Source organism: Otolemur garnettii, unplaced genomic scaffold, assembly GCF_000181295.1.
Source record: "Otolemur garnettii isolate 467f Iridium unplaced genomic scaffold, OtoGar3 scaffold00055, whole genome shotgun sequence".
NCBI lineage: Eukaryota > Metazoa > Chordata > Mammalia > Primates > Galagidae > Otolemur > Otolemur garnettii.
The window spans coordinates 2817293-2834323 of NW_003852450.1; the positions used below are offsets into that span (position 1 = coordinate 2817293).

The window sequence follows — 17031 nt, forward strand, 5'->3', positions numbered from 1 at the left end:
CTCCTCTAAGCCTGTTCCTTTAAGAAGCAGCAGAGCTGTTGATACATACTTTGGCAATGGTCCACTACCAGGGTGCAAGGTAATGCATTCCAGCTGTACTCTAGAGAATGGAAATAAGACCCTGACATGGTTAGGAGGGGGCCTGAGCACCCGGCATCTGGATTCCCCCTTTATGGAGACAAGCTGTTTGGCTCAGAAGGCAACTCAGCCGATACCAGAAAATGTATCACTCCACTCAGCTGGTCCCCAAGTTCCACTGATCCTTGGGAAGGAATCTCAGCAGCAGCTGGAGAAGGGGCTTGGAAGGCAAGTTTGACCAGAAGCCAGGGCAGGTGAGGAATGAGGCTTCCTGGGGCCTGGTGACACCCCTCCCCCAATTCTAATTGCACATGCTGCCATCTCACTTCCCCATCTGTTCAGATGCTGACGTTTCCTAAGCCACAACAATGGAAGCAAACTGGAAATGGTCTGATTTTCCCTAAGAAGGAAAGGAAGGAAATCATCTCCACATTTTTTGCCTTTAGGATAGAAATGACCTCCTTCCTCTCCATAGTGGAGAACTGATGACAGAAAATCCTCTTTACACTGCTACAGTTGTCATTTTGGTACAGATATTTCTAAAGAATTTGGATGCTAATCCTCAGGGAAGCACCATTCCTAGGGAGAGGGTGTTGCTGTTTTTTGGTCCCCTGGCATCCACTCCTTCTCCTCTTGGCAGCTTTGGTCTGACTGCCCTTTGGAGGGAACCTCCCACTCTACACCTCAGGCCATGTGCTTTGGATGGACTTGGGACCCAGGCATACGACCACCAGCCAACGACACACAACTGCAAATGGCTTATGGATAAGCACTTTACCCCATCAAAACACATGAGACATTTGAGAGGCCTTCAAGGAGGGAGTCAGATACTCTTTCGACTAGATTTCAGCCTATCAAGAAAGAAGGCTGGAAATGCAGGTCACCCTGCCTTCATGGGCTAAGGGCCTACCTGAAACAAAGCTAACACACAGGAAGGGAAGTGGAGCAGAGAGAGAACAGTCCTGGTAAAGTTCCTGCTCCTAAATCCAACCGTGCCTGGAGATCCATTTTGCTTTTTTTTTTTTTTTTCTCAAGACAGGGTCTTCTCTGTTGCTCCAGTTAGAGTGCAGTGGCTTCATCATAGCCCAGCACAATTTCAGACTCTGAGGCTCAAGCGATCCTCTTGCCTCTCAGCCTCTCAAGTAGCTGGGACTACAGGTGTTTTTTTTTTTTGGAGAGACAAGGTCTCACCATCCTGATCTTTTCTATTTATTTATTATTATTTTTATTTTTATTTTTATTTGAGACAGAGTTTTACCATGTCACCCTTGGTAGAGTACCATGGCATCACAGCTTACAGCAACCTCAAGCTCCTGGGCTTAAGCAATTCTCTTGCCTCAGCCTCTCGAGTAGCTGGGACTACAGGTGTCCACCACAATGCCTGGCTATTTGTTGTTGTTTTTGGAATTGTCATGGTTGTTTAGCTGGCCCAGGCCGGGCTCGAACCTGCCAGCCTCGGTGTATGTGGTCAGCACTGTAACCACTGTGCTACAGACGCCAAGCCCATCCTGATTTTTTTCTATTACATAAGTCTTACATCCTCCTTCTGATTTAACTAGTAGGTGAAATGGAATTCCAACCCATAGGAATGAGTTTCATTCTGACCTGTATATACAACCATCATAAGTGGAACCAAATGATTCACAGCATTTAAAAAACCAGGAGCTTCTCTTTCCTCCCACTTTAGTTTATTTTGGCCCTTCCTGTTCTAGTCATTGGAGGTAGAACAAAAAACAAGGTCACACTGCTCCCATTCCCCTACTGGGGCATTATTTAATTAAGCCCTTTTTCTATAGGCACCCATTCCTTTTTGTTCAATACTCAAGCAGAACTTTATCACAATTTTCTAACCCCTCCCCGCCAAAAATTCTTTCAGAACTTTGCCAAATGTCAAAGGATCACATCATTCCCCTGCTTAGCCCTCCCTCCCCCACAAGAGACTCTAAGACATGGTCCCACCTTAGCTCTCACTTTGTGGAGACTCACCACTGGGAGTGCCCCTCTCCCCCACCTTCCTTTCACCATGGTGAACTGTTAGTTTTTAGAATACACCTGCTGCTTTTTATCTTTTTTGATCCTGCTGGGTCCCTTCAGAGGTTCTTCCCTAAGCATGTTTCTAACTCTCTCCTAATCTCAGTGACTTTACTCCTCAGAATGTAAGCTCCCCAAGGACTCTAATCTCCAATGTCCAGAGCCCAGCCTGGTAGACGGCAGGCACTCAGTAGCTGTTGTTCAGTGAGTGGAATGTGCCTCACCCATCTGACAGGACACCACTTCCAGGTCTTTCCCCCACCCCTTCCCCCCAAATAACATGGCTTCTGTGTAATGAATCTAGACACAGTGCACTCAAGCCCCTTGCGGAGGGTGAGAAGGTGGGAAGAGGGCCTCACCATGTCGCCCATGTGGGGCTGGAACTCAAACTTCATAGGGGGGCAGAAGACATTGTTGTACATCTCCATGAGGCGCTGCTTGTCACTGGTGGCATCCAGGTTTTCCACTGCATTCTCAATGGCATCCAGACCTTCATGCTTTGACTGTTCCAGATTTAACTCGGCAGAGAGGAAGGTGCGCAGAGCCCGGTTCAGGCTAGCATGGTAGCCTAAGTCACAACACTGCTGTGGGAAGGAGAAGGCACATGAGCACACCATGGACAGCCCCATGGCTTGGGTGAAAGAGAGGGCTGGTCCTTTCACCAGGGCAGATCTGACCACATCCAAGAACCTGGCTGTGCAGCAGAAGGCAGGCTGACATTCTGACTTCCACAGGCTGGATGAGAGTTCTCAGTTCTTGACTCCCCATTTAATGGTTAAACAGAGAGGACTGTGAGGTGGTTACAAGGAAGAAACCTTGTAAGGACAAAATGATATTATTTCATGAAGCCCTGTACAATAATAACCCATAAACATGAAAAGAGTAGAGAATTAAGGAGAATCTTCTTTCATTTTCAGCTTCATCTGGGAAATGCCTTTATAACAAAATTCAACAATAAAAATGCAGTCTGCCACTCCCTAAGGGTTACTGTGGTTAAGTCACTACACAGAACCAAGCCAGGACATTTCAGGACTCAGGGTCCTGAGAGCAAGAGTCTTGTAACCGCAGCTGATTTATGCAGAACCCTCTAGGTGGGAGAAGGAGAGAGTAGGGGGCAGTGTGGCTCATCATCCTCACAAAATGCCCACGTTCTAGGGCAGCCTGAGCTGCAGACCAGGATTTCTGATGTGCCCCCTCCTTCCCAGCATCTGACAACAGATAACCCTGCCCTTAACCTATAAGCCTTCCTGATTAGCCTTGTGTGGACCCTGGTGATGAAATAGCATTTAAAGGACTAAGCAGTTCTAAACATAAGTGTTACTGGGGAAATTTATATCATGTAAGAGACTGTGATTTTCTACAGTGAAACGAGTAAATGGTAAGGGCAACTGTATAAAAAATAAAAAAAATACTAGAGGCAGAATCAAGCAACCTTAGGAAAGTCATTCCCCATCTCTAAACCTGTTTCCTCCATAGTACAATGAACAGAGCTGCCCAGGGCAGTGGTTTTCAAGCTGTAGACCAGAGTTCTAAGGTTCTGTGTCAGCTCTCAGGCTGCCCTTGAGAAGGGGATAAAAAGGCACCCAACCCAACTATTAGGACTTAGAGCCTCCTATCCCTATTTCAACCAAGCCAGCTATGTTCTTTTTCCTATTTAACATTCTGGGATTCTATGTAAGGTTGGATTTGAAGAAAGAATTCTTCTGCTAGAGAAAAAGTCTAAAAATCCCTGGTCTAAATGTAATCTGTAAGGCCTTCTCCAGCAGTGGCATCCTGTAACTCAATGAGTACATTCCCCATCCATCCAAAAAGACCCAGTGATTCTGATTCATTGCCATCCATTATCCCCTCTATTCCTTGAGCATCTTTGAGGTCCAGAAACTGAGAAGAAACATCAGAGAAGAATCCATAGATGGAGTAAGGCCATCTGCCTGATTGCCATTTCATTGCTAGCATCAAATTAACTCTCCCTGAGCCTTTCTCTCTCATCACGATCACATTGGGAACAGGCACTACTGGGGAAGAAAAAGCATGTGATGTGCCTCCTGGCATCTGACAAGAAGCTCAGTGAGAGCATCCGCTGGGCTGGGCTCTGGATTCAGTGCCAACAGGCCCTGGCAGGTGCCTGGCTGCAATGGAATAACAGCACTTAACAGCTTAACTAGAGGCAGAGGATGGAAAGACATTAAATTCAGTTGGGAGGGAAGAGCAAATGGAAGCTAGACAAAAGTGGCTGATTAGGCGGCTGCACGTGCAGGATCCTCCCTCCTCTGGGAGATGCTGCTGGTCTCACCAGGCTGCCCTGGAACCTATAAGCCTTCCTGACTAGCCTTGTGTGGGCCCTGGTGATGAACTCTATGTCTGTAAGTGTCTAATGAGCAGAAGTAACACTGCCCACAGGGGGTGTGTTGGGGGGCAGGCGGTCAGGGGTAGAATTGGTAGGGAGGAAAGGTACCCATCAAAACCTTTACCTATTTTTGGAAATTCCTCTTTCCTCTCTTCTCATTATTGAAACCCTCTTCCATGCCCTTACTATCTCTTAGCAGAGCTATCTGCATTACTGCCTAAAATGTGATTTTTATTATGCCATATCCCTACTGCTATTATCCCTAATATACCTGGTATTTTTTTCCTAAGGTAAAATCTACCTTCCTCAGTTTGGAAATTTAGAAAATGTTTCTATTCACTACGTGTGCTTACTATATGCACAGTGTACTGTAAGTCAGTGTGCTAAGCACTTTATACACATTCTACACTTTAATCCTCATAATAATCCCAATGAGGTTGGTGTTATCTTAATTTTCCAGACTAGGAAGCTGAGGCTCAGTGAAGTTAAATAATTTGAGCAAGGTCCAACAGCCAAAACAAATTATAATCTGTTTTCAATCCAGCCATCCAACAACATCTCTCTCTATTTTCTTCTTTAGATTCTTCAGTTCTAATTCAATGACATTAGGTTTAGGGTACATATTAGAAAAGTAGAGGCCTCAAATCAACTCTATATGACCATAAGCAAGCTTCTTAATCTCCAAGCCTCAAACAAGGACAACGCGAATCTCATAGGTTGTGGTGAGGCTCGTAGGTAAGACATTTACATATGTTTCGCATCATGTAGCATTATAGACGCTAGACAAATACTGATCTATCTCCTAACCTGCTGATCAGTGCCCTTCAACCCCAAAAATCTCCTCTTCTTTCACCTGTTGTAATTGGACGAGATCTTCAAGATCCACATCAAATTCCCAGCCTCTGGGAAGCCAGGTGGACCTGCAATCCTGGCCGCCACTGACCTCAGCCTTAACTCAGAACCACAGTCATCTGCAGCCCTCATGTGATACAGAGTACACTCCCGCATTCTGTGACTTGCTATTTCATCTCACCCCAACCAGAAGACGAGTTGCTTGAGGGACTGGCCAGTGTCTTATCCTTTTTTATGTCCCTTACCATTAGGCCTTGCTCACAGCAAGCATTTAATAAACTTTAGTTGAGTGATGCCACAAGTACAGATTCTAGCTTCTCAGGAAATAACACACTTAGGCTGAATCCTGACCTAAGTCAAGTGGTAAATGAAGGCACTGAAGTTTTTTGTTTTGCTCACTCTGTATAGCCAAAGGAAGGGTGAGACTTTTCCCAGGCTGAGCTGCACTGTCTCTCTTTACATAATGGTTCAGTAGCTTCTCTGCCCATGAGTGGGGGTCTCATCACAGTGTGCCCCCTGGTTCCTCCACACCTCTAGCCAACCAGGGAAATATGAAAGAGTTTTTCTAGAATCTTGGCTATCTGAACACCTGTAAGGGCAATAGCTGGAAACGGAGCCTTTAGCAAAGAAATAATATCTGACACGGTTAGGTAACTGAGATTTGAATATTTCATCCTGTTCCCAGGAGAATCCCAGTTAAGAAGAGGCGGCACATTATTTTGCTCACAATAGGGACAAAGCAAGCTTTCCACGGCTTCTGATGAGTTCTGTGGCCACGCTGGGCTCCCCTAACCATTTCTGGGTTATATAAATGTTTGATGAAAAAATCTCTCAGGGGAAATCAAATTTTTATAAGAATTTAATGACAGCCCATCCAGATATATGATGACTTGAGTTGATAGCCCATTAACCCTTTCACAGCTGATATCCTCACCCAGAGACTCTACCGAAGGCCTAGAAAAGAAAAATGAGTATTTCATAACACTCACTTCAAGTTCACACAAAAGAGAAAAATAACTGCCTTTAATAAAATTTCTTAGTGAAAAAGTCAAGTTCCCTCATGTCTGACTTAGGTGCACATGGTACCACGGACCCTCTATCCACGTACACAGCATTCACAACACTCCCACTACCCATGAGGACAATCACTCATCCATCTGCTCCTGTGTTGAGAGAGCCCCAGGAGTATGGGGGAGGAAAATTACATTCCAATGAGCCTACAGTTCTTAGACACTATCAAATGAACTCAGAATGTCTTTTTGGCTTAAAGTCAAGGTTTTCCTGGTGTGTCAGTTGCCTCACATGGATTCCTACAGTCTGAATTCAAATCCTCTGCCAAACTATAAAAAGAAGTCGGAGGCTAGTCCTTGTGTCAATGCTAACGGCATTGACAAAAATAACTTCTTTGCGCTTCTCCTCAATGCCTTTAGTACACATTGAGCATCAAAACCCTTAGGAAGGAGGAAGAATGGCATATATAACACAGATGGCAATGGACTAGAATAAGATTTATCCCCTGTCGTGAAGCAAGTTCTGGATACCATCAAGATCAGGATGCCAATATGCCCAGGCTCCTCACTTACTCCTCTTACTGTCGATTCCTTGCCAGAGCATCCTTTTGGCCTTCTTTATTGCATGGATCAGCAAGAAAAAGGAAGAAGCCACTAATACATACAGACAACATGGATGAAGCCCAAAAACCTGGGCAAAAAAAGCCAGACAGAGAAAAGTAGATGCTGTATGATTCCCACTTTGCGAACTCCTAAAACAGGATTTCTTTCACTACAAGTTCATTCGGCCTAACGGTGGTTGCCTTGGTGTGGGGGAGCGACTGGGAAGAGATAAGAGGAACTTTCTGAGGTGGCAGAACTATAGCCTTGATCAAAATATTTATTCTATATCTTGATATAGATGTAGGTCACAAGCTTCTACAAATTTATCAAAAACTCTGGAAACTGTAACATACGTTCAGTCATTGTATGTAAATTATACCTCAAAATAATATTAAAAGGCACAAAAAGAAAAACAAATGTTGGCTCAGGAGATCATCCTTTTCCTCTGCCTTCTCTTCCTTTCTTCCTTCAATGAACATACAGAGTGCTCAGCCCAGCCATGTACTAAAGCACCAGGGGCTACTCAAATTTAAAAAACACTTGGTTTTTCCCCTTGTGGAAGTTAGGGAGAAGACCATGAGATCTTCTTCTATTCACAGTACAATGGCTCCCAAACTTCTCTTTGACCCCCAACTCAGCATGAAAAATATATCTTATATTTTAACACACACACACATATACACATGTAACATAAAACCTTCACAAAATAAAATATGACCGTACTAGTGTGATACACCTTGATGTCCTCTTTCTTATTCTACTCTGGCCTAGTCTATTCATTTGAAAAAATGAGTCAAACCCATAAAAGTGATTTTGCGACTGCCCCGATGGATCTGATTTATGGTTTGAAAAATACCATCATAGTTTATGAATACCTCTAGGGCAAAGACTAACACATTCCATTTGCACCCCTGATGCTGAGCACATAGCCTCTCCCCAAATAAATATTTACTGAGCATTTATAGGTCAGGCTAATATCAGCTTTTAAAAAATAATAATGAATCTAGTCTCATCCTAGGAAAAATACGAACAAATAATAAACAAAACAGAATAAGATACAACCAAAACACAGCAGCAAAGAAATAAGAGCAACTTTACTACCCATGTGGCCTGGAGTTGCTCACAGTGACATAGACCCATTCCCTGCTAAGTATTAAAGAGGCTACTTCTGAAACAGCACTTTATACCACATCCTGAATATTACCCTCCTAACAGACATTTTTTTTTTTTAAATGTGATAATAGCAAGGAAGAAGACAGCTTGCTTCTTGGACCAATCTTAAAACACCTGTGTGCACCTGATGGCAGCTCTGGATTGCACAGGTAGTCACTGAAATAGCAACAGCGCTTCCTTTCCCCTGAGGTCAGCATTTTGCTGAAAAAGGTAGGGAAGTTGCTCTGGGGGCAAAAGAAAAAGAACAAACCAGTAAAAGGGGTGTGACAGTCTGCATAGTCTAATTTTTCTTTTTTAACCAAATGCAAGATAAATAGCAGAAATCACACATAAGCAAGAGCTGATCCTCTTGCGTATGCTGAGAACAGGCCTCTCTCCCAACAGCGAGGAGCTGCTCCCTGAGGAGGAGAAGGGATCTTGTTTAGGTTTTGACCTCCATTGGAGGACAGTGTTCAGATTGGCATCAACAAGCAGAGAGAACAAAGAGGTACTTAGACAGGGAACAGGGCTCTACTTACCCAGTGAGACCATGACACTCAGGGCATTAAGAGACTGAAACCTTTTGAATCAAAAATCCCTGGCTGAAGGGAGATAGGAATCTGTATTTTAGAAAAGTTGCCCAAGTGACTCCGAAGTAAGGCCAGATTTAAGAACTAAGGTTCTAGAGCGCTTCTTCAGTTTGCTAGAGGGGGTGAGGGATGGGCAGAAAACAAAGCAAATTTCTGGAACAGGTCAGTGACAAATCTAGATGATCCAGCTAGTGATGTAACAGAGAACCTCAGACCAGAACTCCACATGATGTTGGAAAGTATAGCAGGTTTGCTGTGGAGAAACTGAGGTCTGGCCAGAGTCTCTTGCAAGGCCTAGCTGCCGCCCTCAAGAACCTGAAGCAAACGTCGGGTCTCAGAGAAAAGACTGGCTGGGATATACCTCAAGCACAGGCGACTGGGGTGCCAATGCTAAATCAGCTGGCTCCAGATGCCTCACTTTGATGACTAGGAGAGATGGGAAAGGGTGTACGTACATAGCTTCCCTTAGGACTAGATCAGGAACTGGGCCAGATTTGAGTCTGCAGGTGAGAGGGCTTACAAGACCCAAATAGAAGGGTAGAAGGAAAGTAGCAGGAAAACAAGGCCAAGGCTGACTCACAAAGCCAGAGACAAAAAGCTTATTCCTTGTGCTTACCCCATGTCAAACATGTGCCTACTCATCTGCTTTTCTCAATCATCTTTCTCCCACATATCAAAAACAGTGGGCCAGATGTCAAGGGCATCTGGACACCTTCCTGACAGGACCCTAATCTGTAGTATCACTTTGGCCAGGTAAGTCTCTTAGCCCTCTGAAACCATAGCTTCTTTATCTACAAATTGAGCTAGCAATGCTTATCCAAAGGAGTGATATGAAAATCAAATGAGTTAATCCTGACAAACATTGAGTACCACAGAAATGTAAGGTATGGAATTCTAACTCTTTAGGTCTTGCCACTCAGTTTCTGTGTGCAAGAAGCAGACATAAAGGAGTATTTCCTGGCAGACAGAAGAGCGTAGAGGTTATAAGCATGGGTTTCGTAATCTGACCCAGGTGCAAACTTTACCCCTGTCATTTATTAACTGACGCTGCATAAGTCATCCAAATGCTTTGAATTATTAATCTGTGAAAATAGAAATAATAATGTTTTCCTCCTAGGATTGAATGAGATAAAGTGTTTCACCTGGTACATGGGACATGGCAAGTCCTCTGATGGATCATGGCTACTAATTTTATAATTGTTCTCAAAATGCCCCAGATGCCTGAACAACAGAACTGGGGAACATGTGACCAGGATTCTGAAACCAGAAAAGAGGTGCCCTTAGGCCCCTGGCTTTAAGCACTTACATCAATAAGGTCAGACAGGTCGTGGATGTAGTACTTGAAGACAGATGCATTGGTTGCCTCCAAAGCCAGTAAGTACTCGTTCCGGGCTTTAATGGCCTTCAGTTTATTCTCTGTGTACTTGGCTTGGCGCTGAAAAGGGAACAGAAGTTCAATTTTATTTTTCTTTAAAGGGGAGATTGTTCTCTAAAAGATGAAAGTACAGTACATTCAAGAACCAGATTTGTGCTGCTACTCCCTGTGCGCGTCTGCCTTAAATTGGGTTCTAATTCAGTTTAATGAGATTCAAGGGCACAATGTAGATCATTTCAGGAAAGGTTAATGAGGCTCCCTACTTCAGATGTATGCCCCACTTTGATTCTATCTTCAAATACCATTCTTCATCCTTGCAGTGCCACTCTGAAGGAGGTGCCACTATCCTGTCCCTGAACACCTAACTCCTGAACCCAAACCCTAGGTCAACAGTCTCCTCTCATCCCCTAAAGCAATAGGATATTGAGCTGTATTTGGAAAATGAATTCAGAAAGGTGACTACTATTTCCCATTTATCTGCTAGACACAGTGGTTCTCAACTTCCTAATGCCACAATCCTTTAATACAGTTCCTCAAGTTGTGGTGACCCCCAAGCAACAAAAATAACTTTATGGTTGGAGGTCACCACATGAGGAACTGTATTAAAGGGTCGTGGCATTAGGAAGGTTGAGAACCACTGTGAGGTTAAAAACTTTGAGGTCATGTGCCCAAGTTCTTCCAGTATCTATCTAAGTATTCCTGCCAGGAGAGATGGCAAGGACTCACTTGGTCTCTGGGCACCAAAGGAATCCAGAGATTCCTTATTCTGCTCTTCCTGGTGCCCACTGGGAAAGTCCCATCAGTCTTGCCTTCCAGAACGCTGCTCCCCAACCCCTGTTCTCACTGGAGCATACGTACCTTCTCCTTCATCTTCTCGATCTTCTTCACTGAGCTCCTCCGCACATGTTTCTCCTCAATGCGAACGTTGGCTGTGGAGTCAGGGGAGCGTGGGGTCTGCCGGTCTTCCTGCTTTACCGATTTACCAATTTGCTTCTCCTCCTGCTTCTCTGCCTCCTTGAGTTTGCTCTGAGCACTGATGCTGTCGGCATTGTACATGTGATATGTCTTCATGACCTGCAAGACACCCCCACCCCCACCCCAGAGGTCAAGCCAATGGGGTCAATTGTCTGGTTTACAGACTAACAGACTCAGCTGGACCTCTCCCCATAAAGCAATATCCTCATGCCCCCAAGGGAAAAATCTAGAAGCATTTGGTTTAGCAAACATCATCTATTAAAGATCACTCTAAAGCACAGGAAAGCAATATTTGAACTGAGCCCGTGTATCTTCTTATTGAAATGGCTTCATGTCTGACCATCATGTATTATTTATTTCTATTTATTATCACTTGTAATCATCACTCTTTCAGATTGGTCAAGTGATTTCTATTGCTTAGTCACTTCACAATACTGGGAAACTAAGGCACCAGCAATCAGATCCTAAGGACAAAACCTTCCTGGGTTGGTGAAAAATCCAAAGAGGACAGTACAGCTTGTAGAGTAGTCTATTTTTTTTTTTTTAACTTTTCAGATATAAAATGAGGAAGAGAAAAAGGCTCCAAAAGCTCTTTCTGCTGGCCTGGCATTCCAGGGACCTGTCTGGCCTGCTTTATTCACATCAAACACCCTCTGTCACAGCAACTAGAACAAGAGCAGCCACAGCCATGGCAGCTGTCATTCGCTGAGCATGTAGTACATTCCTGGCTTTGTGCCAAGTGCCACACATGCATTTTCCCACTTCCTCCTAGCAATTCTACGATCAGACAACCCTTTGAAGACTGTAAATCTGCACACTTCACGTAGGAGTCTGGGAAGCAGTAAAATCCACATCAAGTATAAGTGGGGCCCGGGAAGGAAGTACTAGAAAGGAGAGGGACATAATTTTCAAATTTTCCATTGTAGTGACTGTCTAGGAGACGAACCACGTTCCTTAGCAGGGAGACACAAAGCCTAGAACTTGAGCCTGTTTCTGATGTTCCCAAATCTACTACTACTGCTCTACTCTGCTGGAACTTTCTGTTTCCACACAGGGAGCCTACAGCTTCTTTCTAGGAATTAAAAACCCTCGATAACAAACCAAGTGACCTGAAGTTAGAAGAGTGCTGAAATTTTCATGCCTTGAGATTTCTTTGAGAGGGAGAATTAGTATGAAGTAATAAAAATCAGCAACTCATATTGTTCCTTTCCCCTAAAAAGCCATCTTGTTAAAAGAGAGTAAAATACCACCTACCCAAAGACACTAAATTCCTAAGGGTAAGCACCACTTTTTTCTGTTTTCTTTTCTTCTCCACAGTGGTGGTTTTATAACAATGGGTGCATCAAATGACTTAATGACACTGAATCTCACCTCTGGGGAAATAAGGGAGAAGCATTACTAGTGCTCTCCTACCTCCAAGGAAAACTGAGATATCCACAGGCTGATGTTTGAATAAGTGAGGCCAAAACAATTAAGGAACCGGGAAGTCAAGATAGGCCTTAGAGAAATATGTATTGTGAGGTAAATACAAACTGGAGGGAAAACTCAAAAGTCTAAATCAGGTCTACATAGAATATTCACTTTACTTTGAAAAAATAAGTACTGAATTCATGCATTTAGCTCTGTTCCCTCCCTAAGCCACACTCAAATAATAAAAAATCTTTTTATTATTATTATTTTTCAGCAAAACAAAACTGGGGAAAACAACAAGAATGGAAGCAGAAGCCAAAAAGCAGGTTGGCAAGTGGTAATTGCCCTACTGAATCCTGAACCAGAAGTAAGAAGAGCTAAGACTAAGAGCTAGACTTCTATTACAGAAGCCCTCAGAGAAACTGGTAGCAGTGGGATGAGGATGGAGCTAAAAATGAGGGAAACTATGCAAAGTCTGAGAACAGGTAGACCCCCACATCCCCTACACAACTGTAGTGAAAGACTAGAGGTTTTTTCTCTTAGAGACGGTCTGTGGACTAGGGGACACCAGGCTCAGATGAGGACAGGGGTACTAAACTTACACAGGAGGAGCAACTAAAAATTCTACACTGAATGTTAAGATGGTCCAGGACTGTCACAACTCCACTCTCAAGGGAGAGAGATCAAAATGCCTTTTCTCAGCAATCTGAACATACAAGATCAAAGATCTACAGATCCTGATTTTAGGACTAATGATATAGCCAAGTCAGATCACCCTACAGTGAAGTCCATGCTTGACACAGAATATTTCAGTGCCTCAGTTTAAAATGTGAGCAGGAAGCTAAAGATCACCAGACGTTTAAGGAAATATCTACTATGAAAGACTAAGGACTGAATAGCAATGTAGAGGAAACCATATACAGAGAAACAAAAACTTTAAAGCAATCCATCAACAGTAGCCCTGGAGAAAGAAATGAGAAACAATAAGATACTGCATTATGAAACAAGAGCATGTTTTGGATACAACAAAAAAAGAACATGTCAAGAAGAATAAAAGAGCTTTTGGCATTTCAGAGTCAATTCAAGTATTTCTCGAAGGAGCCTGACTTTGTGCCTCTTCGTGTGAGAGTTTTTTTTTTTTCTTTGCTTTCTTTCTTTTTGACAGATTCACCCTTGCTAAAGTGTCATCATTGTAACTCAACTCAACTTCAAACTTCTGGATTCAAGTGATCTTCCTGCCTCAGACTCCTGCATAGCTGGGAGTACAAGTGTGAGCCACCACCCCTGGCTAAGTTTTCTATTTTTAGTAGAGACAGGTTCTCACTCTTACTCAGTCTGGTCTTCAACTCCTGAGTTCAAGTAAAACTTCTGCCTCAACCTCCCAGAGTGCTAGGATGACAGGCATGAGCCACCATGCTCAGCCTGGGTAAGAGTTCTTATCACATCATTTTTTATTTTTTTTTGAGACAGTATCTCACTGTGTTACCCCTGGTAGAGTGCCGTGAAGTCACAGCTCACAGCAACCTCAAACCTTTGGGCTTAAGTGATTCTCTTGCCTCACCCTCCCAAGTAGCTGGAACTACAGGCACCAGCCACAATAACTGGCTACTTTTGTTGCTGCTGTTGTTGTAGTTATCATTGTTGTTTGGCAGGCCTGGGCTGGGTTCGATCTTGCCAACCCTGGTGTATGTGGCTGGCGTCCTAGCCGATGAGCTATAAGTGCCAAGCCTATCACATCATTTTTTGCTTGCTGCTTTACTTCTCTGTTTCTCCTTATCAAAACCAAATGCCTTGAGTTTGGGGACATCTCTTGTTCTTGCATCCTTGTTGCCTAGTGTCAGGATCAAATAGGCAGGCAGATCTGAAAGACTATTAACTGCCATTTTTTTGAGGGAACAGGTGCTAAATACCAATCTAAAGTAGCTCCATAAGCAAACAGCTGCTGCACCAAGTCAAGAGGATATGTATCTAGGGGGAGTACAGAAGCATTAGACCTCTGGGACATAATAGCTCCAAAGTGTCCTCATATCTCTTCTTTCTTTCTCAATTCTAGCACTTCCTTGACTCTTCACACTCAGCCAATCCACGTGGCTTCTGTGCCTCCACACACACTTTCCATGGGGGCTTGCTGGGCTTTTTCGGACACAACCTCTGAGTACAACTGAGGCAGAGAATCCCAGAGTTCTTTGGGAAGCAGTATGGTCTGACTTCAAAGGCATTCCTGGAGCATCAGTCAGAAAATGAAAACCACTTATGCCACAGCTCACAAACTAGCCAGCTCATTATGGAGGAAAAACACGTGGAGAAGAATGCACACTGGGGTTGTTCTCTGAGAAGCAGCTGTGGGAAGCAGGCTCTGACACAAAATGCCAAGTCAGGGAAATCAAAGGCCCTCAAGCAGAAAAGAAGAAGGTGCAAGGGGCAGCTGGCCACTTATGGTGGGATGCTGGACCTCTTCCCAAAGGCATCTTTATTTGGGAACACCTGGGCCCTGTCCCTTGAATCATCAAGTTCAACAGCACTTAAATTACCAACCTTTGGGTAATCAGACCCCCCAAAGAAGTATTTATTCATGGCTGTTAGGGACAGATATGAAGTAAGAAGAGCCCTGAAAAATATGATGGGTTTCTTATTTCCTTGGTTTCCTTTTCCCAGTGCCCATGAATAGTATTATTGCCTAAAAAGTCACCAAAATGAGAAGCTCTTTCCTGCCTTCCTGGAGAGCATATAAGGGCAAAGTTCCTGATAAGAAGCTCTCCTTTATTGTCTTCCTGACTCCTCTAAGAAAATGTATATGCAGAATGTAGCTTCCCAAAGCCAGCATCAGTAGTTCCAACTTCCTACCTGACAAAACCACCATCTTATGCAATGTCACCAAGCATGTTTTACCCAAGACTCTTCTCAGTTTCAGCACTGAATGTCTTGAGTCCCAGGAAACCCTTTAGTCCTATGCAAGCAGAGATAGAAATATGGTGCCTTATTCAGACCAGTCCTAAGCTTATCTTACCCTCCAGAAGAAAAAACTCTACTTCTACTCTCTGAACTTTCTAATAGCCTATAGAAACTGCAAACTCATTTGACCCTTAACTATAGTCCAGTAGTTCAGGAAGTATAACCCCCAACTACCCTGTCTCCAGGATATGCAGATACTAGTACATGGAGTGTACAGAGATACTAGGGCCATAGTGGTTTGGAGTACCCACCAAGTTCATATAGCTAGTGGTCGAGAGAGGATAGAATCTAGGTTGCCTAATTCAGGAGACTCTAGTCTAGACTCTAGAGAGTCTCTTGATCTTGATCTTCTGACATTCTGGGCAAGAGAACTCTTTGTTGTGGGGGACATTCCTGTGCAATGTAGGATTTTAGCATCACCCCTGGCCTCTAAATCATTAGATGCCAATAGCACTTCCTACCCCTTCAGTTGTGACAACCAATAATATCTGCAGACATTGTCAAATATCCCCTTGGGAGAAAAATCACTTTGCTGGTGTTTGCACCAAAGTGTTCTGCCTTCTCTGAAACGTTCTAGCATCTTCTATTCCTTTTTTTCTCTTCCTACTACCTATTAGAGGAAAAAATCAAATTTTAATTTTGGCCTTGGACAGATTGTAAGAGTTTATACCAATTCACCTCATGGCAGGGGACACCACACTAGTTCTCAGTTTGAACAGAGCGGGAAGATTCTATGCTCTGCATTGACTGTGGCCTCATGGTGACTAGCAAAGGAGTGGCCAATACTGAGCTGCCTGAAGTCTGATGTCAGGGATAGCAGCTCAGCCCTCCTCAGAGCAGAGAAGCAAGTTCAAGGGTTTTCTTCTCATTCCATCATAGCTTATAGGTTTTCATTTGTTTATTTTTTAAAAAGCATTGCATATGTGAAGATCTAGGACTCTGGGTAAAAGCTAACAGATCCTTAGATAGTATATTCTTTCTCTGCTGCCTCAGGTCCCATGGCAGAAGTGGCACACTGGATTTGAGATGATCGAAGCTTGCTGGATATCCAGCCTACTCCTCCCTAGAAACAGCTGCAAATAGCAGAGGCCCAAGATGCTTCCAGGAAAATAAAAGGATTTATATAATGACTACATGTGTCATTTTCTATCTTAGGGAATACTCTGCCAGCAAAAAGGAGTAATAGTTTTTCTTGGTGTCTAGTAGATATGCTAAAAATAAAGAGCAGAAGTAAAGCATTAAAAAGACAAGGTTCAGGAAACCCATCTAGCCTGAAAATGGATTTCACACTGATGTGTTTCTAATTTTAAAAAGTCTTAACTTCATTTGAGAGAAGTGAAAACTTGGGAGCTGAACCAAAGGGTACTATCTATCTACTTGACTTTGGTACAGAAGAGACACACGATAGAAATTCAAAATAAACTAAGCATCACTGGAGACAAGTCAGATGACTCTACCCTATTTACTTGCTTAACAGTTGCCATGACAAAATGGCCACACCTAGGCTTCTGGATCAAGAATGTGGAATTCTCTGATCCCAAATGCCTATGATGCATGTCTCCACTGCCAAGGGAAGGGAAGGAGGAGGAGGAGAAGGGGTGGAAGTGGGAGGGGAAGGGAATCAATTTCACCTCCAAACAAGATGGAGCAACCCTG

At 43.6% G+C, this 17031-nt stretch overlaps 1 protein-coding gene across 3 annotated transcripts in view; it reads right to left on the minus strand.

Annotated features, from left to right (window-relative positions):
- Positions 1–17031, minus strand: part of SRGAP2 (SLIT-ROBO Rho GTPase activating protein 2) — a 119845-nt gene that overhangs the window by 56160 nt on the left and 46654 nt on the right. For 2 of the 3 annotated variants that reach the window (XM_023514562.1, XM_023514564.1), the window contains exons 3-5: positions 10897–11112; positions 9970–10098; positions 2469–2693 (exon numbers count right to left, since the gene is read on the minus strand). In XM_023514562.1, the coding sequence (XP_023370330.1) occupies positions 2469–2693; positions 9970–10098; positions 10897–11112 (570 nt within the window). The remainder of the gene's footprint in view (positions 1–2468; positions 2694–9969; positions 10099–10896; positions 11113–17031) is intronic. The other variant, XM_023514563.1, reaches the window with a different exon arrangement.